The 26,532-nt window shown below is 36.6% G+C and overlaps 1 protein-coding gene across 1 annotated transcript in view; it reads right to left on the bottom strand.

The window, feature by feature from the left end:
* Positions 1-26,532, bottom strand: part of LOC150107188 (lateral signaling target protein 2 homolog) — a 311,745-nt gene that overhangs the window by 160,426 nt on the left and 124,787 nt on the right. Inside the window, exon 6 of the mRNA XM_090391046.1 lies at positions 15,291-15,380. Coding sequence (XP_090247172.1) covers positions 15,291-15,380 — 90 coding nt within the window. The remainder of the gene's footprint in view (positions 1-15,290; positions 15,381-26,532) is intronic.

Here is a 26,532-nt window from a genome sequence, read left to right as displayed (position 1 = left end):
TAATCTGACATTAGGTGGTCTAATCATCCATAAAATTGGCATCCTATACCCTTATATTTTCCCTATTTAATTCACAGTGTTAATATAGTTTCACTAGTGAAATTGCAATAAATGAATTCTGTCTTCCTGTCTGTTTTAAAAGCTTTCATATCTCATTAAATTAATCATTAATTTGTCATATTACTTATTTATTTAGGAGTAAATTTATATAAGAGCATAGCATCACCTACAATTCAACCTTACAAATATAATTCACCTTTGGTATCTCTTCTGGGTCTTGAAGATCAGACTTCAAGAAAAGTGAAATTGCAATCCTTCCCTAAATGTACAACAATTAACACTACTGAAAGGAAGTGTATTTTGCATTATGGAATGCAGAGGCAATTGATGCGAAGTCGCCTCAATATACAAGTAGCCTAGTCATGAAGATATTTCACGTGCAAACTTTATTTGCCTATGCTTTGATAAATGATTAAACAAGAATACAATTTCTTTGCAAGTTTAATTTCAGATGATTCTTTAAACACACTGGAGCAGAAGATGTAATCTATATGGGTCATTTCAATCCGTTGCCATAATACGTCATGTTTGGATTCTATTGCATGGGCTACCAATCCCGATTTTTGTTTCCTTTTTTTACCCATGTCCTCAAAATGTTCTGACATGCAACTCTTTCCTAACCTGCCTGCATGCCTGTCTGTCAGTCCTATATACACATAACACAGGCACAAGTAATCTTGTAAATTTCAGCTGTTTTAAGTGGGGGATGGAGGATGTTTTGGAGACCTAAAGAGATTATAAATTTTGCTGAGGAGTGAAAAGACAACTTTGATACTTTAGAATAGTGATATCAGATTATCTTACTTTATTTTTTAGCAACAGCCAATTTTGCTCAAATAAATAAATAAAAAGGAAAGGATAACTTTTTTGGTTTTATTATTTATCTTGTATGTACACAGTTTCTAAATGTACAGCAAAAAAAAAAAGCATCATGATCAAATTCCTGACATTTACCCTCAAGGGGTGTACAGGATATGATAGTACTACATGAAAAATTTACATCATTACTAACTTCCTACCTACAATTTTCTGCCAAATCAATCTGTTACCTGTTAAAGCTACAACATTGTCAGATCTTATATTTATATATATATCTTCTAAGGCACTGTTTACCGTATCAATCCACCTATATCTTGGTCTTCCTCTGAGTCTTTTTCCTGCCAACCTGGCAGAGAACACTTGTTTGGCTAATCTTTCCTCACCCATTCTGTTTAAGTGACCATACCACCTGAGATTAGCTCTGCTAATGCATTCCTGGATGCTGACAATGTCAAGTTCTTTCCTAATATCCTCGTTTTTAATATGATATTGCCATTGGTCATCTGTTCATGCCTTTATCTTTCTCAGGACTCTCATATCTGCGGTCTCTAGGATTTGGTCAAGTGTTTTATTTCTGACCCAGCTCTCAGATCCATAAGTTAAAATTGGTTTGAACACTGTCTTGTATACAGTAATTTAGTGTTTTGACTAATTTCTCTCTTATTCCATATGAATTTATTCAGTTGACTTCCTACCATACCAGCTTTGTTAATTCTGCTGTCTATTTCCATATATAATTTACCATCTTCACTAAAAATCGTGCCTAAGTAGCTGAAATGTTTTATTTCTTCTATAGGGTCTCCATTCACAATGCAGCTGATATTTTCAATGCTTCTGCTTATTTTCATTATCTTTGTCTTGTTATTGCTGACCTTCATACTACATCTATCACAACAGTTATTCAATTTAGTCAGGGAATCTTGCAGGCTTGTAGCGGATTTATTTAGAAGTATAACATCATCCGCATAAAGCAAGGAGCTGACATTACCATCTCTAGTTTTGATATCAGGTTTAATACCACTTTCCTTCATTATGTAATCCATATAGATAATGAATAACAGAGGTGATAATGTACATCCTTTTCTGACACCAGATTTAACATTAAACCATCTCCCTGTACTTCCTTCAATTCTAACTGCTGACTTACAACTCAAATTAAGACTAAGTATTGCTTGATATAATGCCCCACTGACACCATACAACTGTAGTGTTTTGAATAGCTTCTCTCTCCCTTGGCACCTTATCTTATGCTTTTTCCAGATCTACAAAACTTAAATATAGATCTTTGTTATATTTCCATGACTTTTCAACTATTTGTCGTAAAGTGAATATCTGATCCTGACAGCGTCTATTTGGCCTGAATCCAGCTTGTTCCTCACCAAGCTTCTCTTCCACTATCCTTTTCCACCGTTTCTCAAGTATACTGGCATAAATCTTACCAGGAACACTCAGTAGAGATATACCTCAGTAATTCTTACAATCAGTTTTATTTCCCTTTTTATATATGGGTACTATTGTAGCTCTACTCCAATCATCTGGAATTCGTCTTTCTGTCCAGGCCCTCTGAACTATGCAGTGTAGCCACTGTAAAACTTTTATACCTCCATTCTTGAGCATTTCTGGCCTAATATAATCTACTCCAGCTGCCTTTTCACATTTCAGACTTCTGATGGCTTTTTCTACTTCAAGCATGGATATGTATTCCTGATTGCATGCCTGATCAGTGTTTTTTTATCACTGTGCTCTCATCACTGCTAGTTTCCTTTAACAATTTTTCAAAGTAATTATTCCATACTTCAAGAATATCTTTTTCTCTAGTTTTCATATCACCTTTATCCTAATTCCTTTTACAGCACTCTTTCCTCCATTTCTGAGCTTCTTCAACAACCTCTAGAACATCTTGCCACCTTCTTGATATTTATTTTCTATGTTCTTACCAAAGTCTTCCCATGACTTTTGGGTAGCTAGTTTTACACACTGTTTAGCTTTCTTACGTTTGTCTGTGTATTTTCTAAGAGCACAAGCTGACTTATTTGCCAGGAACTTTTGATATGCTTCCTTCTTTTCCTTCACTGCCTCTTTAACTTCCTGTGTCCATCATGGAGTTCTGATTTTTCTATCCTTGCAGACAACCTCACCACATGCCTCTGTGGCTGAATCAATCAGCGTTTTCTTCAAGGCTTGCCACTGAATCTCCAAGGTTTGGTTCCTGTTCTCAAACTCTTTCATTTTTTTTTCAATAATATTTATGTATTTTAGTCTACAGTTCACATCTGAGAGCTGCTCAACTTTTATTCGCTTTAAAACTTTCTTACGTGTTATTCTTTTCAATATGAAATTCAATTTTATCCTGCTCAAGACTAAATAGTGATCGCTTCCAATTTCAAATCCTCTGTACACTCTGGTGTCCTGCACCAGGGAGAAAACATCACTATCAACAATAATATAGTCAATGAGACTTTTCTTATTCCTTGCCTCTTCTCTCCATGTGAATTTGTGCACATTTTTATGTTAGAACATGGTGTTAGTAATAACCAGTCCATGTCCTGAGCAGAAATCCAAGAGGTATTTGCCATTATTATTAGCTTTGCTCTTTTGTCCAAATTTTCCCAAAATATTTTTGTATGTCTGACAATCATTTCCTACTCTGCTATTTAGATCCCCAACAAGGACCAACTTTTCATTGAGTCAGTTGCTTTTTCTAAAGCTTCAAAAAATTCCTCCACTTCTACCTTAGCAGAACCTTCTGTGGGACCATAGGCACAAATAAGTCTCATTGTCTAGTTCCCCATTATGATATTTGCTCACATCACTCTACTTGAAATTGCCTGCCATTCAAGAAGATTAGCCTCGTATTTAGTGTTGAATACTACGGCTACTCCTTCTTTTCCTTGTTTGTCATTGCCTGAATATAACATTTTGTATTAATTGCTCAAAAAGAGCTCGCCAGTTTTGGTCTTTTTTTTTGTTTCAGTCATCCCTATTATGTCAATCTGTTACTTATCTAATTCATCAGCTAGCTCCATTTCTTTGCCATTCAGGCTTCTTATGTTGATAGTACTGATCTTCAATTCTGGTGATATTGAGTTGGGATGTGTTTTAGGATTTGTTCCAGTAGCTGACTTTTCACTGTTTGCCCTGGTTCCCTGGCAAAAACAGCGGGGGGGGGGGGGGGGGGGGGCTTGTTTAACATGGCGACACTCTAGTCGGCATGAAATTCTATTATGTTGTACCATCATTTAATATTGTGGTTTAAGCCAATAAGAATACAATTTGGTCGGCTAAATCCCAAATTGGCAGCCCATCCTCGTTCGTTCAATATCCAGGTAGATATCTACCTGGATATTGAACGAACAAGGATTGGACATTAGGTCAGAAGCCCTGGTCGGTTCTCTACATTCCTTTAAAGGCTATGTGGAGGTCTCCTCTCAGTTATACAGCTTTGACCCTTATGCACACAACTTAGCTTCATGTAAAAGAAATTCATACGTTATTTTTGGGATAACTGTTTCTTTCCCTCATAATGTTCTTTTCCTGAAAATTCCTTGAAATCATTTCTCCCCCCTTAAACATCAACTTTTTAGAACATTGTCTCTGTTCTGATAAATTCCTTTTGATATGTTATGCATCAAACGTATTCCAGTTAAGTGCTGTAAACCCAAAATAGATTAATTCTTTTTGTGTTTAAGTATAACGAAGAAGTCTTCTACAAGGAAAAAGGGAACTTTAAAATTATCTTTATATTTCAAGGAAATAGGAAAGGAACTGATATTGTGCAGAAGATATCAAAGAAGAAATATGTTCTCTCTTAAGAAAAGTTGTGCTGAAATTTTTTTCTTATTTTAGAAGAAAAACAGATATGAGCTAAGTAATTATATCTGAATGACCATTACTTAGAACAGAAGAAACTGTATAAGCAAAAAAAAAAACCCATTATTTCTTTAATTAGAAATGTTTATATAAGAAATCTTTGTTTGATTGTGATATTTATTTGTACAAATGGCTCATGTCTAATTTAGTTTTTTATTTCCGTAACATAACTTTGAAAGAAGAAAATATTGAACTTTCCATTGACATTTTCATGCCAATGAACAACTGTGTGCTCCTGTTTACAATAAGTGACTTTCATTTTACCACCATGTTGCTTACTGTTTTACACAGTAGTGTGCTAGCACAAAGCTTAACTTATTATACTTCCGAAGAGGAAGTTGAATCAGTGAATGAGAGAGAGAGAATAATAGCTGTGGCATTTATTAGAACAGAGCAATGTTCTAAAAAGTTGATGTTTAAGCTGGGAGAAATGGTTTAAAGGAATTTTCAAGCTAAGAAGGTGGAAAAGAGCATTATGAGGGAAACAAACAGTTATCCCAAAATTAACGTATGAATTTCTTTTACATGAAGCTAAGTTGTGGCATAGATAAAAGTGATATATAATTTCTCATAAAGGAAAGGACAATTCCTTTTAATATGTTATGCATCAAACATATTCCAGTTAAGTGCTGTAAACCCAAAATAGATTAATTATTTTTGTGTTTAAAGATAACAAAGAAGTCTTCCACAACGAAAAAGGGAACTTTAAAATTATCTTTATATTTCAAGAAAATAGGGAAGGAACTGATATTGTGCAGAAAATATGAAAGAAGAAATATGTTCTCTCTTAAGAAAAGTTGTGCACAATATTTTTTTCTTATTTTAGAAGAAAAACAGGTATGAGCTAAGTAATTATATCTGAATGACCATTACTGAGAACAGAAGAAACTGTATAAGTTTGAAGTTAACTGTTTGAGTTTGGTATTCTCATCAAATCCTATGATCTTGAAGAGAAGACAAGGAATTTTACATGATGTTTATATTCTTAAACTCTGTTGTTAAGTTTGTGGGCATTTTTCTCTTTAGGAGATAAGTTTATTTATAATGCAATTTTGTATATAGTACCTTGTGAACATAAACATTTTACACACCCTTAAAGAATTACCATAAATCTACACTAATATAAATTATTTGTAAATAAAGATATTATTTTTGAATTTCCTCTCTCTCTCTCACTCAATCTCTTAACTTATTATAATAATACTATCCTGAATCCAAATATGTGATATTAACCACCACTCAGGCAGGTTAACTCTGGTATATAATGACAAACAGGGAAAAGACAGACCATACAATATGCTGTTGATGTGGCAACTTGGAAATTTTGTCTTTGACTGACCAAATATAGGAAAGAATTACCACTCCACTGAAAAGTTGTTCATTTTAACTTGTTAATGTTCATGAAAATGAACATCAGTCAATAAAATCCTATGTTAGTGACAGGATTCTATTGACTAATCTTCTGTTAACCATTCTTTGGTAGGATGGAGTTGAGATTATTGAGCTCTATACTACTGGAGATTTTATATACTATATCTTAGGTTCGTATAATGCCAGTTTTTTGTGTCAGATAGTGATAGCATTTGGAGTGCAAGTATCATCTGGTATGAGCTGGCTTCTGGTTATTTTTGCACAACATTACTATAAAGCAGGTCTAATTATGAGGCAAAGAGAAGCCCATTGTTGGTCCTTTCTTCCTTCGGTTCAAAAAATTCTTCTTGGAATTTACAGATGGTGTTGACACAATGCTTAAAAATTTCCATGGTATCCAGTGAAAATAGATCTTAGTAATTGTATGGTTTGTACTCTGGGAACATTGGTGAGCAGATTAGTGATATCTAAACTTGCAAGTAACTAGTTCAATTGTAATATCTTCTGTATATTCAATAAGATGTTCCGTGGTTCTTATAAGAGAGTCTGTCTTGCCAATGTGAGGGCTTAGTAAGATTGCCAGACACTTGGATAACAAGGAAGTTGGAGAGTACCGTGTATCTACAATGGGTCTTAGTGGTATGTCTTAAGATTCTCAGAACTGGGTTGTGTGCATAGTGTAGGGAGTGGAGTGAGGGAAAGGGGTCTCGATATGAGCAGTTTTTTTGTTTTTTTTAATCTATAATCATATTGTTGGTCTTAGTGTGAGATTGTCTTGTTAGGTCACAGTCAAATTTTTTGCATATTCTGTTACATTCATGGTAACTGTTACAATGCCCTTGTTACTCTTAAGGCAAACATTTTTTTTCGTCCTGCCTAATATCCTGTAGAGCTGTTCCATTTCTGAGGTGTTTTTGTCTGGAAGTTTTGGCTGAAGGAGTATGAAAACTATTTTTATGTAGATAAAGTCTGCTGCACATCTTTTGGTAATCTTGGATGTCCTTTCTCAACCCTGATCATTATAACAATTTCAGGAATCCAACTTTGTGATAATGCAAAATTAAAACCTCATGACAGAATGCTGAGTTCTGGCTTGAGTAGTGTGCATGAGGATATATTACAACTACTTGGTTATGATGTAAATATTCACTGAGCTTCTATGTTCAATGTTTCTTTTCCATAAAGTTTTTGAATTCATTCTTCGTTCTTTGGTTATTGACTATAAATGTGTTCGGATTTTTCATAGGTGAGGTTGGCTAAACTATTCCAAAGATCACCAGGTAAAGAAGATGCTAATTCTGAATAGTATGTGTATGACTGACACAATATCAATTTAAGAAAAATGCCTCATTTAAATTCCTTCTTTAAATTCAACATATTTTTTTAAATTCCAAGAAGAATTTTTTGGAGAGAAAGAAAGACTAAATGGGCTTCCAAACCTGTTCACAGAGTGAACAGGTTTGGAAGCAATGTTTGGGTATGCAAGCAGGAGGACAATCTCACACTAAGACCAACACATACAAACTATTCACAACACATATATCCTCCAAATGACAGGAGAAGGATGCACTTTGAACGTGAAGCAGGAGTTGTTATGGACATGGATGGCTTATGATGAAGTATGTGCATATCTTGCAAAGAGTTCAGAGTAAGACCATTATAATGGATGCCCAAAAAGAGACAGCTTATGAGAATGAACTGATCACTACCAGGAAGAAAGAAGAGAGGATGACTGACTTAAATGGAGAGGATGACTTGTTGAAGCTATGAAAACCAGAGGTTTGCAAGAAAGTTTATGAAAAAAAGTTAGTGAGACTTGGCTGACAGCAGATTATATGGTTAAAGGGAAAGAATGTGAAGGGTACAGTATTTTCAGGGAGGATAGAGAAGATATGATTTGGAGGGGAGGGGAGGAATTCTGACTATAGCAGATCAATTGCAGCCAAAAAATAACAAGTGAAGAGGAAGACAGGAGTGGGGATGGCAGTTCATTTGAGGAAATATGATGTGAGATAGAGGATAATAGGACAAAATATACTGTTGGTTGTTGCTAAAAGCCAGGGGGTGGTGGAAAACCACTCGAAACAGAATGTGAAGAAGGAAATCAAGAGTGTTAGATTTGTTGACACGAAAAGAAAATCTGTCCATAACCAGGTGGCTGCCTTGCCTCTGATTGGGGGGAGGGAGTGATCATGCAGTTTTAACTTGGAAGATTGCAAAACACATGGAATTTTCAGTTAAGAAATATATGTGAATCTAGAGGGCAGGCAATTTTGACAAACTTAGGAAGAAGCTTGAAGTAGATCCATGGCACATAAATCTGCAAGGGTAAGATGCTAGTAGTGCATGGGAAATAGTTGGGGGGTGGGTATGCGAAGAAAGCAATATCAGACCGTATACCTGAAGTCTAGAGGATAAATCAGGTAGTAGTTAGATTGACAATCATTAAGGTAAGCAAAACCAGATTATGAGAAGAAATTAGCCGAGCAAGCTAAAAAAAAGTCCAAAGAGTTCTTTCACTATACAACAAGTAAAAGGAAAAATAACTAGAGTGCTGATGGTAGCAAGGTAATAGAAGCAGGCAGAACAGTTGAGTTACTGAGTAACCATTCGCAAGGATCTATGAATACAAGAAAGGCTACTGCTGTAATAGATGTGACAAGAAACAATGTGGAAATAGAGACTGATAACCAGAAGTACTTGGGATACTGCAAAATCTTAATGCAAATAACACCACGAAATTAGATGGGATATTAGCTCATGCATTACAAGAATATTTAAGGGAAGTGGCATTGCCTCTGACTAAGCAGCTCTTTAATTAAAGTCTCAGTTTTGGTAAAGTCCAAAGGGGGTGGAAGGAGGGCAAGTTCCATTGCATACTCAAGATTGTGGTAATAAATCACAAACTAATCAGAATGTTCAGAGTGGCGGTAATGACAAAGGTGATCAAAGACAGAATTCAGGAATGACTTGATAGAATTTGAAATTCTAATAGGGGAGGAAGCATGGCTTAGTAAAGGGTAGGTCATGCCTCAGTAATTTACCAACTTTTTATAACAGTGATGGTTCAGTAGGGGGGAGGGGAAATGAATACAGGATAATACTGCTGAATTTTGTAGAGGTATGTGTCAGGATACCACACAGAACTGTTAATTAAACTGGAACAAATGGCAATGGACATGAAACTGGTGACATGGATACAAGGGTGGCTGATGAACAGATACCAAAGACTGGTATACGGAAGAGTAGAATACAGGTGATTAACAGTGAGCTGCAAAGAGATCTGTGCTTGGACCACTGCCATTCAATTTGTACATAAAGGATGCATAGAATGATTTGAAGAGAAATATTCAGTTGTTTCCTGATGAAAAAAAAAAGTACGTAACATAATACTGAATGAAGGTGATGTAGAAATTGCATAATGATTTAAATACAAATTAATCTGAAGTAGCAAACAAATTAATCTGAACAAGCCAAATTTTCATGAAGTTTTTGGTTTGGTTTTTGTTTCAGTTCACAATAATTTCAGTTTTAAAAGTTTATTTTTCACTTGGTTAGACTATAATAAATTTAGTTTAATCCTTTATCCAAGTGTGAGCAAACAAAGTTTGTGTCTGAAAGTATCTTCAAGACTGGGGTAAGGTGGTACAACACCGGGCAACTCGTTGCAAAGATGGAACAAGCTAACATCACTCCTGTCTCAGTATCTCCCATAATGCAAAACACATCTCCTTGCAGATATGTATAATGCTATGCATTAAAGGAAGGGCCACTACCCAGACTAGTTTTGACGTTTATTGAGGTCTCTTCAGTTTGAGCCAGGCCCAAGTGGAGATACCAGGCAGAAGCATTAGCAAGGTCATCTCTACCTATAGAAGTTGCCAAATGGTGTGCCACCTTTTTATTAAATTACTCTGGATTTAGAGAAAGATGCTGAAAGATGGGAGATACTGAGATAGGAGTGATGTTAGCTTGCTCCACCTTTGCAATGAGTTTCCCGGTGTTGTACCACCTTACTCCAGTCCTGAAGATACTTTCAGGCGCAAACTATGTTTGCTCATACTTGGATAAAGGATTAAACTAACTAAATTTATTATAGTCTAACCAAGTGAAAAATAAACTTTCAACATCTTTCTCTAAATCCAGAGTAATTTAATAAAAAGGTGGCACATTGTTTGGCAACTCCTATAGGTAGAGATGAGCTTGCTAATGCTTCTGCCTGGTATCTCCACTTGGGCCTGGCTCCCACTGAAGAGACCTCAATAAAGGTTGAAACTAGTCTGGGTAGTGGCCCTTCCCTTAATGCATAACATTATACATATCTGCAAGGATATGTGTTTTGCATTATGGGAGATACTGAGATAGGAGTGATGTTAGCTTGCTCCATCTTTGCAGCAAGTTTCCCGGTGTTGTACCACCTTACCCCAGTCCTGAAGATACCTTCAGGTGCAAACTTTGTTTGCTCACACTTGGATAAAGGATTAAACTAAATTTATTATAGTCTAACCAAGTGAAAAATAAATTTTCAACATCTTTCTCTAAATCCAGAGTAATTTAATAAAAAGGTGGCACACTGTTTGACAACTAACCTTACCCCCAGTCCTGAAGATACTTTCAGGTGCAAACTTTGTTTGCTCACACTTGGATAAAGGATTAAATTAAATTTATTAATTTCAGTTTTAGTTCACTATTTTGGTGGAGTGAATGTATTTATGATGTTTATGAATAGTGTTGTGTATTTTTAATAGTGTAAATAAGTTGACAATTGTAGTGTTTTATTCATTTTGTGTAGCTATAAAATGGATACATCTCCAAGAAAGCATTCAAGAATATGTAATCTTTCTCAGCACACATCTATGACACAAAGAAAAATTGCCAATGAGTGTGTGTTGGTTTCAGTACTGTTAATGCAATTTTAAAGAGGTTCGAGGAGACAGGTACTTTTCTCCTCACAGAAAAGGAAAATGTGGGGGGGAAAAAAAGGAAAACGACACTTACTCAAGATCGTTTACTAGTTAGGAAAAGCACAATGATTCCAAGATTGTTTGCTGTAGACTTAAATAGAGACTTGACAGCTAGTGGGATTAATGTTTCTGACATGACAGTCTATCGAAGATTGTTGGAAGCAGGGAGGACTGTCCACAGACCAAAAAAGAAAACTTTTGATGAAGGCTATGCAGAAAAAGAGGCTCCAGTGAGCAAAAGTGTACAAAGATTGGATTCTTCCACTTCTCAACAACCAATTGAGAAGTGGATGGTTATATTCTCAGATAAGAGCCATTTCTTTGTCAAGGGAGTGCAAGTACCATATGTTTGCAAATCAGTGGATGATGAAAGCTTCTCCTGTCCACCTTAAACAAGTTCCTAAAGACCCAGCTAAAAAGATGTTTTGGGCTTGTTTTATATATGATGATCCAGGACACTAGTTTTGTGCGTGTTGACAGTATGATGAAAAGTGACCAATACATAAAAATATTGGAGAAAAGAGTGATTCCACAGATCCAGAAAGACAAAGAACTCACCTTAAAACAGGATCTCGCTCCATGCCACACTTCAAAAAATGTCAAAGTGTTTCTCAAAAAAATCACAACATCCAATTGCTTCGGTGGCCAGGTAACTCTCTGACATTAATCCGATAGAAAATTTGTGGGGCCATAGTGAAAAAGAGACTTGGAAAACTGTGATACAAAGGATAACTTAATACAATCGATTATAAAAGTATGGTTTCAAGATGCAAAAATAAGAAAAATGTGTTCTATGTTGGTAGAGTCCATGCCTAAGCGAATTAATGAACTTATTAGAAACAGAGGAACACATATACCATATTTTTCGATAGATAACGTGCACCTAATGTATAACGTGCGCCCCAAACATATTCATCACTCATTTTAATGTATAGATAACATGCATGCGTCAACTAGCGGTAGAGTTAGGAAGAACAGACAGAGGAATTCTTTAAAAGCATGTGCATTGCTTTTAAAGTGGTTGAATTTTTTAATTCCAAATTTTACAATTTTCACATTATTGGGGAGCACTGTGACATTACTACGACTACAATTGAAAAGTAGGTGTACATTTTTTGAATTTTATGAAGTTACATTATTCTGTACATCCTGTTTTAAAATATTTCATAAAGTAAATCATTATTTGTTTATATTTTGTTATTAGATCTGAATTACCCATGGAAGACAGAAGCACTTCTCAGAGAAAATCCTACACAGCACAGTTCAAGCTTTAAATGGTTGGTGGTCCTTGGGTTCTGTGGAATGTCTGCCACATAGATTGTGAAAAGTAGGGGAGCCAGCATGGAACCCTGTGGTATTCCTGCAAGGATTTTGCGCCTAGTTGAGATGGTGCCTTTTATTTTTATCTGCATGGATCTGTCAGTGAGGTATGATTTTATTAGTTTGATAAGGTTTGTTGGTTTGTTGGCAATTAGCAAAGGAAAAAGGGAATCATTAAGCTGATAGATTGTTCAGTGTTGGAGAAAGTAGTGTTCGTGAATGGCGAAAGGCTGAAACAGTCCTGAAATGTTTACATACGAGGAAACTTGCTATGAGGTTTAGAAGGTACTTGTGGCCAACCATAGGGGAAAAACTGTTTTGGTTGGGTTGTTAGTGAAAGAGATAAAGGTATGAGAATATCTACTGTCCGTGTGTTGCAGGAATTGAAAAGAATTGCACAAAACGATAATATAAAGGATTTTAAGGCCTACCCATCTTGGGTTTTTGGATTTATGAAGAGAAACAATTTAAGTGTGTGCCCCTCCACTAGTGTTGGACAAATTTGCTGTGCGACTGGGAAGCAAAAGTCGCTAAATTTCATTTGTTTCTGAGAGAAAATTGTGTGGGGTTGATGCTTGTCACTTTGGGAATATGGATGAGGTTCCCATAAGTTTTGACATGCTTAGTTCTAGGACTGTGAATCTGAAGGGAGCAAAAGAGGTTTCAGTTGCAACAACAAGGCATGAAAGGTCTAACTTTACTGTGGTTCTCTGCGTAACTGCAGATGGTTCCAAACTGCCACCAATGGTGATTTTCAAAAGAAAGACTGTTCCAAAAGGTTGTGATTCCAAAGATATTATTGTTACTGCTAATGATAAAGGTTGGAGAAATTCTGAGGTTATGAAATTTTGATTGGAGAATGTGTGGCGAAAAAGAAAAATGGCTTTTTTCAACCTAAAATCTTTGTTAGTGTTGGATTGTGTGTAGGGCACACATGACAGCAGAAGTTTAAACAATTGTAAGTAAGTATTCAAAATTGGCTGTCATTCCAGGTGGTTTAACAAAAAAAACTTCAACCTCTTGATCTTGCAGTAAATAAACCATTCAAAGACAATTTGCAGGCCAAGTGGGAAGACTAGATGATGAATGGCAACCATGAATATAGCAAAACAGGGCAGATGAAAAGAACGTCATATAAAGATATAGTTACGTGGATTGTAGAAAGTTGGGCTGTTGTAAGTGAAAACTGTGTTAGAAATGGTTTCATTAAAGCACAGGGGAATGCAGTGATGTCTGGTGACAATGATTATGAAGCTAAAGAGATACCATTAAATTGCAATGAAAACGAAATTTTTACCACAATTGATTCTTTCAATATTGAGTGTGATGAAGAATTTTTTGGATTTGAATAGTGTAATGTTCAATAAATATTAAGTAATACTTCTACCTTAGTTTTGTTATGACATTTGCTTTACCTCTCATCCCTTTCAAATGTATACTGCGCATGCTCATTTTTAATGAATTTAGACTTTTTTGTATAGATAATGCGCGTTATCTATCGAAAAATATGGTACATTATTAGGTATACAGTGAAAGTTTAATTTTGTGCTTATTTTCTTGCAAAATTAAAATTTTTCTTTAAAATGTGAGTGTTCAGAATTAATCTGTTCACTAGATTCACTAGATTAATTTTGCCCATGCTGTCAGCCTACAGCATGGGCAAAAGACAGTGGATGCCAATTTAACGTTGAAAGGTGTAAAGTATACATTTTGGGATGAAAGATTCCAAGCTGTGTACCGCACTGATTAGAGCTATATTCTAGGAAATTGATAAAGCCAGGGATTTGTGAGTAAAGTTCAGAGGACATATTGCTAAGGTGGCTACAGTAGCTCCTAGGATTACTTAATTGTTGAGGAATACACTAACAAGCAGAGGTAAGGAAGCTATCATTCCTCTTTGTAAAACTTTGATACAGTCACATCTAGATTGTGGTAGGGTGTGGTCACCTAGGCACAGTAATCATTTAAGTTACTAAGAGGGTTTATAGAACTAATGCAAAGGAAATATTTCAGCAGTTGGCTAGAGGATTAAGAATAGGGGGCCCTGGAGACTGAGTAAGAGTGTGATTACCAAGGGTGTGAGGCATAGATTTTTCACTTGGAGAGTGGTTAATCAGTGGAATTGGTTGCCAGAGTCAATCATGACATTTGTCTGTCAATGATTTCATAGTTTAGATCCCCTGCAATGAGTCTTTGAACACCATTGAGGTACAGTATACTTGTGAAATAACATTAATTTCAACACTTGGAAAGAGTCGAAATGGAGTAACTAAAGTATTCAACAGTAAACATGAATATAAACTTCTTGAATGTAAGACAGTTGTGTAAGTGATGCACCAACCAGTGTAATGTCTGATTATTTGGACTATCATAACATATATAAATTTAACCAAAACTCAATACAACTTTCATGCAAAAGTGGGCTACCCTATCTTACATGGATGTGGCAGAGTTTTTCTATCCGGAAACTCAGGTTTTTCACCATGCAACAATAGAAAACTGTCCAGAAGAACATACATAATTTACAGACTTAACAGACAATGCAGGTAGGATTAACTGCCCTATCCTAAGCAGTAACAAGGTTTCTAAGATTCCAAGTTACTTGGCTGTGTAATTCCATTTCATGTTAAGTCTAATATGATTGATGAGTCTTTGGACTCCCTGGAGGTGTCATATAATAATAATAATATGAAATGGAAAAGAGGATGTGAGTGAATACAACGTGATCAAATAAGTTTAAAATGTTAGTCAATTCCCATTCATTCAGCCTTAACTTTGATAGTTAAATTACCAAAGCTGGATAATAAACATATTATGATTATTATTATTTTTTTTATATAAAAATGTATTTCTGTACCCCTACTTATATAAAAACTTTACACTTACCTCAACAGCGTTTCTGAGAATAACACTACAATTTCTTGCTGCACATGATACTCTTTGGAACTTTTAATTGGAACCATCGCACTTACATAACTACATAATAAAAAAGTAATATTTGTTTAATAATTAATAATTAAAAAATTTTAATAATCAATATTTTAATTATAGCCTTTATATGACAAATATATACAATATTAAGTATTTGTCTTGATGACAACAAATGATAGTACACAAAAACTAATCACATACAGCAATTTATTAAGTTTTAAAACTTTAAATAGTTTAAAACAGAAATAACTAATCTCTACTTCAATAACATTTTAAGGGAGCATTACTTCTCATAAAAATATATATCAATAATTCTTGCGTTATACCTCTACTCACCATTAATACTGAAATTCTAACATCTTAATTTGCTCTCGTAATTGTAATATTTGACTTTTCCTCTGAAAAGTCAAATACTACACTTACGACAGACATACAGGATACTAAGATAGCACTACATGAATATTTTACATTATTAACTTCTTAGTGATAATTTTCTTCCAAATTAGCCTAACCATCAAACTTCCACGAATGTCAAATCATATCTTTCAGTCTTCTAAGGCAGTTCTAACTGCATCAATCCACTAGATTGTGGTCATCCTCTGGATCCTTTCTTACTGTGAACAAACACTTGTTTTGCTAATCTTTCCTCTCCCATTCTTTTTTTTAAGTGACCATGCCACCTTCAATCAGTCAGCTGTGTTCATACACATCAATGAATGCTAATAATATCAAGTTTTTCTTAAAATCCTCATTTTTAATATGATAGTGCAATTGATACCATCTGTTCACTCTCCTAATCTTTCTCAGCTCTCATATCTGTGGTCTCCAGTCTTTGATCAGGTGTTTTATTTCTAACTCAGCTCTCAAATCTATTTCATTACTGTTTTATATTGTATACAACAAGACTAATGTTTTGGCTAATTTCTCTCTTATTCCATTTCTTTTTCACCTGGCTCCCGCCATACCAACTTTGCTTATTCTATTAACTACTTCCATAATTAATCCGCCATTTTCACTAAAAATTGTGCCAAGACAGCTGAAATACTTTACTTGTTCTATAAGTTATCCATGTATTTAGGATGCAGCTGATGTTTCAATGTTCCAGCCTATTTTCAGAATAATAAATTTAAAGCTGTATAACTGAGAGGAGACCTCCACATGGCCTTTAAAGGAATGCGGAGAACCGACCAGGGCTTCTGACCTAATGTCCAATCCTCACCTTCTCGTGGTGCACCCTGTTGGGTATCTACTTTGATACTGAACGAACGAGGATGGGCTGGCAATTTGGGATTTAGCCGACCAAATTGTATTCTTATTGGTTAAATCAAAATAAAAAATGATGGTACAACATGACAAAATTTCATGCAGGCTGGGGCGTCGCCCGGTTAAACAAGGCCCCCGTTGTTTTCGCCAGGGAACCAGGGCGAACAGCGAAAAGTCAGCTACTGGAACAAATCTGAAAACAAACCCCAACTCAACATCACCAGAGTTAAAGATCGGTACTATCAATGTAAGAAGCCTGAATGGCAAAGAAATGGAGCTAGCTGAGGAATTAGATAAGTACCAGATCGACATAATAGGGGTGACTGAAACAAAAAAGACCAAAACTGGTGAGATCTTTCTGAGCAATAAATACAAAATGTTATATTCAGGCAATGACAATCAAGGAAAAGAAGGAGTAGCCATAGTATTCAACACAAAATATGAGGCTAATCTTCTTGAATGGCAGTCAGTCTCAAGTAGAGTAATGTGGGCAAATATGAGAATGGGGAACTGGACAATGAGACTTTTTTGTGCCTATGGTCCCACAGAAGGTTCTACTAAGGTAGAAGTGGATGAATTTTTTGAGGCTTTAGAAAAAGCAACTGACACAATGAAAAAGGAAAAGTTGGTCCTTGTTGGGAATCTAAATAGTAGAGTAGGAAATGATTGTGAGACATACAAAAATATTTTGGGAAAATTTGGAGAAAAGAGCAAAGCTAATAATAATGGCAAATATCTGTTGGATTTCTGCTCAGGACATGGACTGGTTATTACTAACACCATGTTCCAACATAAAAATGTGCACAAATTCACATGGAGAGAAGAGGCTAGGAATAAGAAAAGTCTCATTGACTATGTTATTGTTGATAGTGATGTTTTCTCCCTGGTGCAGGACACCAGAGTGTACAGAGGATTTGAAATTGGAAGTGATCACTATTTAGTCTAGAGCAGGATAAAATTGAATTTCATATTGAAAAGAATAACATGTAAGAAAGTTTTAAAGCGAATAAAAGTTGAGCAGCTCTCAGATGTGAACTGTAGACTAAAATACAGAAATATTATTGAAAAGAAAATGAAAGAGTTTGAGAACAGGAATCAAACCTTGGAGATTAAGTGGCAAACTCTGAAGGAAATATTGATTGATTCTGCCAGAGAAGCATGTGGTGAGGTTGTGTGCAAGGATAAAAAAATCAGAACTCCCTGGTGGACAGGAAGTTAAAGAGGCAGTGAAGAAAAGAAGAAAGCATATCAAAAGTTCCTGGCAAATAAGTCAGCTTTTACTCTTACAGAATACAGAGACAAATGTAAGAAAGCTAAACAGTGTGTAAAACTAGCTAAACAAAAGTCATGGGAGGACTTTGGCAAGAATATAGAAAATAAATATCAAGAAGGTGGCAAAATATTCTGGAGATTGTTGAAGAAGCTTAGGAATGGAGGAAAGAGTGCTGTAAAAGGAATTAGAGATGATAAAGGTGAAATGAAAACAGGAGAAAAAGATATCCTTGAAGTATGGAGTAATTACTTTGAAAAACTGCTAAATGAAACAAGCAGTGATGACAGCACAGTGATAAAAAACACTGACCAGGCATGCAGTCAGGAATACATATCCATACTTGAAGTAGAAAAAGCCATCAAAGGCTTGAAATGTGGAAAGGCAGCAGGAATAGATGATATTCGACCAGAAATGCTGAAGTATGGTGGTATAAGAGTCTTACAGTGGCTGCACTGCATAGTTCAGAAAGCCTGGACAGAGGGACAAATTCCCGATGATTGGAGTAGAGCTCTCATAGTACCCATATATAAAAAGGGAAATAAAAAAAAGGGAAATAAAACTGCATGTGAGAATTACAGAGGTATTTCCCTACTGAGTGTTCCTGGCAAGATCTATGCAAGTATACTTGAGAAACGGTTGAGAAGAATTGTGGAAGAAAAGCTTGGTGAAGAACAAGCTGGATTCAGGCCAAATAGAGGCTGTCAGGATCAGATCTTCACTTTACGACAAATAGTCGAGAAAGCATGGGAATATAACAAAGATCTGTATTTAAGTTTTGTCAATTTGGAAAAGGCATATGACAAGGTGCCAAGAGAGAAGCTATTCAATACGCTGCAGTTATATGGTGTCAATGGGGCATTATATCAAGCAATACTTAGTCTTTATTTGAGTTGTGAGTCAGCAGTTAGAATTGAGGGAAGTACAGGAAGATGGTTTAATGTTAAATCTGGTGTGAGACAAGGATGTACATTATCACCTCTGTTATTCATTATCTATATGGATCACATTATGAAGGAAAGTGGTATTAAACCTGATATCAAAATTGGAGATGTTAATGTCAGCTCTTTGCTTTATGCGGATGATGTTATACTCTAAATAAATCCGCTACAAGTCTGCAAGATTCTCTGACTAAATTGAATAGCTGTTGTAATAGATATGGTATGAAGGTCAGCAATAATAAGACAAAGACAATGAAAATAGGCAGAATCATTGAAAATGTCAACTGTGTTGTGAATGGAGAACCTGTGGAACAAGTAAAATATTTCAGCTACTTAGGCACAATTTTTACTAAAGATGGTAAATTAAATATAGAAATAGACAACAGAATCAGCAAAGCTGGTATCGTGGGAAGTCAATTGAATAAATTCATATGGAATAAGAAAGAAATTAGTCGGAACACTAAATTAGCTGTATACAAGACTGTGTTCAAACCAATTTTAACTTATGGATCTGAGAGCTGGGTCAGAAGTAAAACAATTGACCAAAGACTAGAGACCGCAGATATGAGAGTCCTGAGAAAGATTAGAGACGTGAACAGATGGCATCAATGGCAATATCATATTAAAAATGAGGATATTAGGAAAGAACTTGACATTGTCAGCATCCAGGAATGCGTTAGCAGAGCTAATCTCAGATGGTATGGTCACTTAAATAGAATGGGAGAGGAAAGATTAGCAAAACAAGTGTTCTCTGCCAGGTTGGCAGGAAAACGACCCAGAGGAAGACCAAGATATAGGTGGATTGATACGGTACAAAGTGCCTTAGACGATAGAAATATAAGATCTGATAATGTTGGAGTCTTGACAAGTAATAGACTGATTTGGAGGAAAATTGTAGATAGGAAGTTAGTGATGATGTAATTTTTTCATGTAGTACTGTCATATCCTGTACACCCCTTGAGGGTACATGGGTACATCATCATGATGATGATGATGATGATGTTTAATCCTTTATCCAAGTGTGAGCAAACAAAGTTTGCGCCTGAAAGTATCTTCAGAAACTGGGCTGGGGTAAGGTGGTACAACACCGGGAAACTCGTTGCAAAGGTGGAGCAAGCTAACATCACTCCTATCTCAGTATTTCCCATAATGTAAAACACATCTCCTTGCGGATATGTATAATGTTATGCATTAAGGGGGGGGGGGGGGGGCACTGCCCAGACTAGTTTCGACCTTTATTGAGGTCTCTTGACCCAGAGATGACCTTGCTAATGCTTCTGCCTGGTATCTCCACTTGGGCCTGGCTCCCACTGAAGTGACCTCAATAAAGGTTGAAACTAGTCTGGGTAGTGGCCCTCCCTTAATACATAACATTATACATATCCGCAGGAGATGTGTTTTGCATTATGGGAGATACTGAGATAGGAGTGATGTTAGCTTGCTCTACCTTTGCAACGAGTTGCCCGGTGTTGTACCACCTTACCCCAGTCCTGAAGATACTTTCAGGTGCAAACTTTGTTTGCTCACACTTGGATAAAGGATTAAACTAAATTTATTACAGTCTAACCAAGTGAAAAATAAACTTTCAACTATTTTCAGAATCTGTCTGCTTGTTATAGAATTATGTCAAATTTCTTAATATTCTTCAATTTAGTAAAGGAATCTAGTAGACCTGTATTGGATTTATTTACATCTATAACATTAGGTAAATGTCAGTCCAAAGAGAGAGAGAGAGATTTGATCCTAGGTGGTAATTTGTGAAGGAAGGAGGGCTAGTTGGGAATCCCTTTTGTGACAGAAAAGGCAGGATTGTGTTTTGCTGGCATTAAAGGTTACCAGGTTCCTTATCCCACTGGTGCATGGTATGGTATCAGTATTAAAGGTACTGATTGCAGATGATTTTGAAGCTTGGGATGTATGTTTGTCAAAAGAGTGGGATAGTTGGAATGTACTATCAACAACAAAACTGTGGATAGCATTAGGATTGCATTGGTGGCAAGGCTTGAAGAGAGGGTGCTGTCAACCATCACATGCAGTGAATGATCAGAAAGAAAGCTGGCTATTCAATTAAACAAGGTGAGAACTAGACTGAAGGAAGGCAATTTGCATAGAAGGCCTTGAAGCTAAACATGATGAAAAGTCCTGGAAATGTCAAGAGCAATGGCATGTGTCCAGTGGTGGGTGATGTATGCTAAGAGGCCAGCTGTGAATCTAGATTGGCAGAATCTATACTAGTAGTTGCTGATTAACTTGTACGCTTGTAGGTAGTGAAGTTGACTCTAATGACTTCCTCCATTATTCTGGAGAGGATTGAGGTCATGGTGATTTGTTAGTAGTTTGATGGCAGACTTTTATCTCCCTTAATATATATATATATATATATACTTGCTTTCGTGCACCGGGACAAGTATCAACAGAAGACTGTAAAGATGATCAAGGACAGGTGGTGGCTATAGAATAATGTTTGGGTACAAGTGGAGATACCTTAGACACACTAGTCACCACCTGCCAGCCTGATGGAATCTTAGTCTTCTCAGTTTATAGAAAACCCACCCATACAGGCAGATACATTCACCAACAACCCCCCACCCCACCCTCACAACAATATGGAGTCATTAAGACACAACACAACAGGGGCTAAACTTATCTGTTCAAATGTCCTAACCACAGAACTAAACCACATTCTCAACACTTTCTTAGCCAATGGCTACCCTCCCCCCCCCCAAAAAAAAAAATCCAAAAAATATTGAAACCAATAACCCCCCCCCCTTCGCAACAAGGATTACTCTAAATCTATTACCATTCCCTATATCTGAGGCACCTCGGAAAAAATTACAAAAATCTTAAAAAAACATGACTTAACTTCTTGTTACAGACCTTAAAAAATTGGCATCCCTTATCCGCTCCACTAAAGACCCCCCCCCCCCCAACCTACCTGGTGTATACCAAGTCCCTTGCAGCTGTAAGCTGTCCTACTTTGGCCAAACAGGCAGGACAGCAAATATCAGAATTTCAGAACACAAGGACTACATCCGGTTTCACCAATACAGCCACTCTGGTCTTGCAGACCATGCACTGGATACTCACCATAGAATACGGTGAAAGAAAGCCATTATAATACACCGTAATAAATTCAAATATGAATGGCTATTCATGGAATCAGCCTCAGCCCTAAGAAACAATCCAAACCTAAACAATTTGGGTGCATGAGACTGCCCCAAATTTGGGAAACCTACATCAGAAGACCTTCAGCCCAATCGGCCAAGAATACCAACATTGCCCACTAGGGCGCACCATCAGGACTTTTAGGAGAAAGAATAGCTTCCTGCTTCGTTCCTCATTTACTGTGCGTTGTGCTTGAGTGCACGTGTCTTGTATTTTAAGTTCCTGTAATAATGGCAACGTGACGTTGCCAAAATATTGGAAGTGTATTAAAATTTATTTTAATATATATTCTATTGTATGTTGTAATTTCCTTAAGCTATTTAGTAAGGAGATGCCGTTAGGATCAGAAGACTTTTAGTGCCCAAATTTTTAGTATTTTTCTGATGTTAGTTAGTTGAAAAACCACAAGAAGCATATGATGCTCAGTTACTAGTACGGAGGTAATCTGTCTTGGTCATTTTTACAAAAGTTGGAGCTTTATTTTTTAGGTGCCAATCAGTGGTGACATCTAGATGACAGAGGTGGAAGTCGTGTCTGATTGCATTTGTAAGAGACCAGAAGGCATGACTTCTATTTGGACAGGAAGTGGATTTTCTGCTATTGGCCTTTTAGAAGTTTTGGATTTTCTGATGGTTGTTTTACATTTAATGCATGTTTCTTTGTAGGTTGAATATGAAGATGGTTCTGGTTGTTGCAAGCCACTTGTGGTACGTTGAAGTTTTCTTCAACTGCTCTGTGGAACTAGAGTTTGGAAAGTGAACAAGAAGTTTGGGAAGAATGGGGATGAAGGCCTTTATGCCAGTGAGGATGAATACTGCTACAGCATATCTGGAAGGAGAACTGGTTAAAAAAATATCTACAGTATTGAGAGAATGTTATCAGGAATTCAGGTAGGTAGATGTACGTGTTGCATTAGATTGCTACTTATGGCAAAAATTTCAGCATCACATCCATCTTTATCAGTGAAGCTGGAAAAGTGGACATTAAGATCATCCAGGAAGATAACTTCGCTATTTGGATAGCTGGACTCAAGAAGGTCAAGCTTCTTGGATGGGAAGATGAAGAGGTGAGAATGGTTTTTGGAATAGGAAAAGCAGCAAATACAGAAGATGAATGTTACTGAATGGAGCAAGAAAACCTTGAGCCAGAGAAGGTCAACAGCAATGGATTCTCAATTAGACAAAATCCTCCGTAATTTTTCACATTTATTTCCTTTATTTTATCTCCTGACCTGGCCTTCTGAATTATGCAGAGTAGCACTATAAAACCTTTATATTTCCATATTTGAGCATTTTAGTTAAATACCATCTACTCCGGTACCTTTCCACATTTCAGGCTTTTGATGGCTTTTTCTATCTCATGTATTGATATGTACTCTTGATTGTATTCCTCTTGAATATTTTCTACCAGAGTTCTCTCAGATATTGTTTTATGTTAAAATCTTCTCAAGTAATTATTCCAAAAATTTAGAACATCTTTAATTTTCATGTCACATTTTATCATCTGATTTCTTTTATAAAATTTTTTCTTCCATTTATAAGCTCTTTTCAACCGTTTCAAGAATATTTTGCCACCTTCCTGATATTTATCTTCTATATTCTTATCAGTCCTTGACCGCGCAGTTAGCCTAGTGGCTTTGCGCTTCGCAACCATATGCCTGGGAAAGGAGTGTCCCAGGTTCGATTCCTGTTGTTGTAGACGTGAGGAATTTGAGGATCTTCCTCAGGCATAGCCAAGTTAGCCAGTCTTGGGCGCGGTCAGTAGGGTTTTTTCCGTCAGTTTATCTGGCGTTTTTCATACCGCAAACAGGCAAACCGGCCCCTTGAACATATGTCTCTACAGTCAAAAATATATCCCCCCCCCCAGCGGCAGACCAGGCGACGGGTCTGTTGGGAGTAGTACTAACAAGAAGTTGCATCTAAGTAACACGCGGACCCTGCATAGGAAGCAGGAATAACACGTAGAAGAAGAAGAAGATTCTTATCAGTCCTTCCATGATATTTGTTTAGCTACCTTTTACACCCTACTTCACTGTGTTCTGACATATTTCTTTGTATTCTCTCTCTCTCTCTGAGTACATGTTGATTCCTTGTAAGAACTTTCAATATGCTTTGTTCTTTTCAATGACTGCCTTTTTAATTTCAAAATTCCATCATGGAGATTTAATTTTTCTATTCTTGCAAACATTTCTGTAACTTCAGCACATGTCTCTGGCTGAATCAATCAATGTATTCAAGGTTTAACTAACTCTTTCATTTTTTCTGAAATAATGTTTGGATATTTGAGTCTACAGCATGCTCTGAAAGCTGTTCCCACCTGGATTCTTTTAAAATAACAGTCAATGAAACATTTCTTTTGTCTTCTCTACATATACATTTGTGCACATCTTTATGTTGGAAGATGGTATTAGTAATGGCTGGTCCACATCCTAAACAGAAACCCATCAGGTACTTAACAGTATTAGCCTTGTGTTTTTTCTCAAAATTTTCCCAACATATTTTCATATGCCTAGTATTCATTTTCAACATTGCCATGTTGATGAGATCTCAAACAAGGACTAATTTTTCTTTTCTGTCAGCTGCTTTCTCTACTAGCTCAAAAAAATCTCTCTTCTTTCTTAATAGAATCATCTGTGGGATGATAGGAACAGATAAATCTCATTGTCCAATTCCCCATTTTGATGTCTGGCTACATCATTCTATTTGATACTGCGCTGATAAGAAGATTATCTTTATGATTATAGCTACTCCTTCCTTTTTCTAATACTTATTACATGAATACAACATCTTGTTCTTTAGAAGAATATAACTTGTTTTTGTCTTTGTTTCAGTAATACTAATTATGTCTGTATGACACTTCTCTAATTCTTATGCCATTTACTATCTATAAAGGAGTGAAATTTACAATTAAGACAGGGTACATGTGGAATTACAAGGCTGATAAGTATGACAAGCTTAGGTGTGTGTGCTTGGCTCAGTGCCATGGCATGTAAAACTGCTAGGGCTGGATGTTGATAGTGAATGGGAGGTGGTTAAGAAGTGTTTGCAGGAGGCAATGGTTGACTGTATACCAAGAGTCCGAATAATAAATCAAGTAGGGGTTAAATGGATGAATAACACTATTAAACTTGAGCTGCAAAAAAAGAAACAATTGTGGAGGGAATTTAAGGAGTAAGGTGACCAGCAGGTGCAGGAACAGTATAAAGCTCAGGCCAGGATGGTAAGAAAAGCAAAAGCGGATTACGAAAGAAAATTGGCCATGCAGGCTAAAGAGAATCCCAAACAGTTTTTTCAATATGTTGCAAGTAAAAGGAAAAATGTTCATGGTAGAATGATCTTAAAAAATGCAGAGGGTAGGGGGGGGGGGGTAACCGAATCAGTCGATATAGTGGAATTACTGAGTGAGCACTTTGCAAGAGTATATCATCCAGGTGGTGACATTGCAGGAATGGATGAACCAACAGCTTATACTGGAATTGTGATGAATAAAGTAGAGGTAAATAGTCTATTACAGAACCTCAATGTCAATACATCTGTGGGATTGGATAGTATACCAGGTCGTGTCATATGTGAAGCGGTTAAAGAATTGTCAGTGCCCTTGACCATTTTGTTTAATTTGAGCCTCGGGTCTGGGTCAGTCCCAAGGGGGGTGGAAAGAGGGGAAAATAGTTCCACTGCATAAAGGTGGTTCCAAGGCTGCTGTTGAAAATTACTGGCCAATCAGCATAACAGGAATCATTATCAAGGTCTTGGAGAAAATAGTCAAGAGGAAAATACAAGATTGGATAGAAGAAAATGGGATACTGTATCAGGGACAGCATGTTTTGTGAAGGGTAGGTCATGCCTCAGTAACTTGCTCACGTATTATAACACAGTGACGGCTGAACTGGATAAGGGTAATGGGTTTACAGTGAGTCTGCTGGACCTTGCTAAGGCCTTTGACAGTATACCACATGGAATTCTAATCAGTAAATTGCAGCATATGGGGATGGGTATAGGGTTGGTGAGATGGATAGGAGGGTGGTTGACAGTGTCATTTATTCAGGGGTAGAGTCCACAAGACGGCCTGTGACTAGTGGTGTGCCACAAGGATCTGTTCTTGGACCACTGCTGTTTAATTTGTTCATTAATGATATAGGAAAGGATCTGAGAGGAACAGTTCATTTGTTTGTGGATGATGCAAAGTTGGGTAGGGCAATAGTGAATGCAGATGACGTCAAAATTTTGCAAGATGATTTGGATAGATTGGAGGTCTGGGCTAAGGTGAATGGATGTCAATTTAATGTGGCAAAATGTAAGGTTATACATTTTGGGGTGAAAAGATTAGCAGCAGATTACTACATTGGTGGAACTGTACTCCAGGAAATTGATGAGGCACGAGTTTTAGGAGTGTTGGTGGATAAGGAGTTGAAGTTTAGCGGGCCTATTGCAAAAGTGGCTAAATCAGCTCATCAAATCACTTGGTTGCTGAAGAATACACTGACAAGCAGAGACAAGCAGGTTATTGTTCCTCTGTATCGAGTCTTGATAAGACCCCATCTCGACTACTGTGCCCAGAT

Source organism: Typopeltis vanoorti, chromosome 4, assembly GCF_054136105.1.
Source record: "Typopeltis vanoorti isolate ZY-2024b chromosome 4, IOZ_Tvanoo_1.0, whole genome shotgun sequence".
Taxonomy (NCBI): Eukaryota; Metazoa; Arthropoda; class Arachnida; order Uropygi; family Thelyphonidae; genus Typopeltis; species Typopeltis vanoorti.
This window is presented reverse-complemented; position numbering and strand designations above follow the sequence as displayed.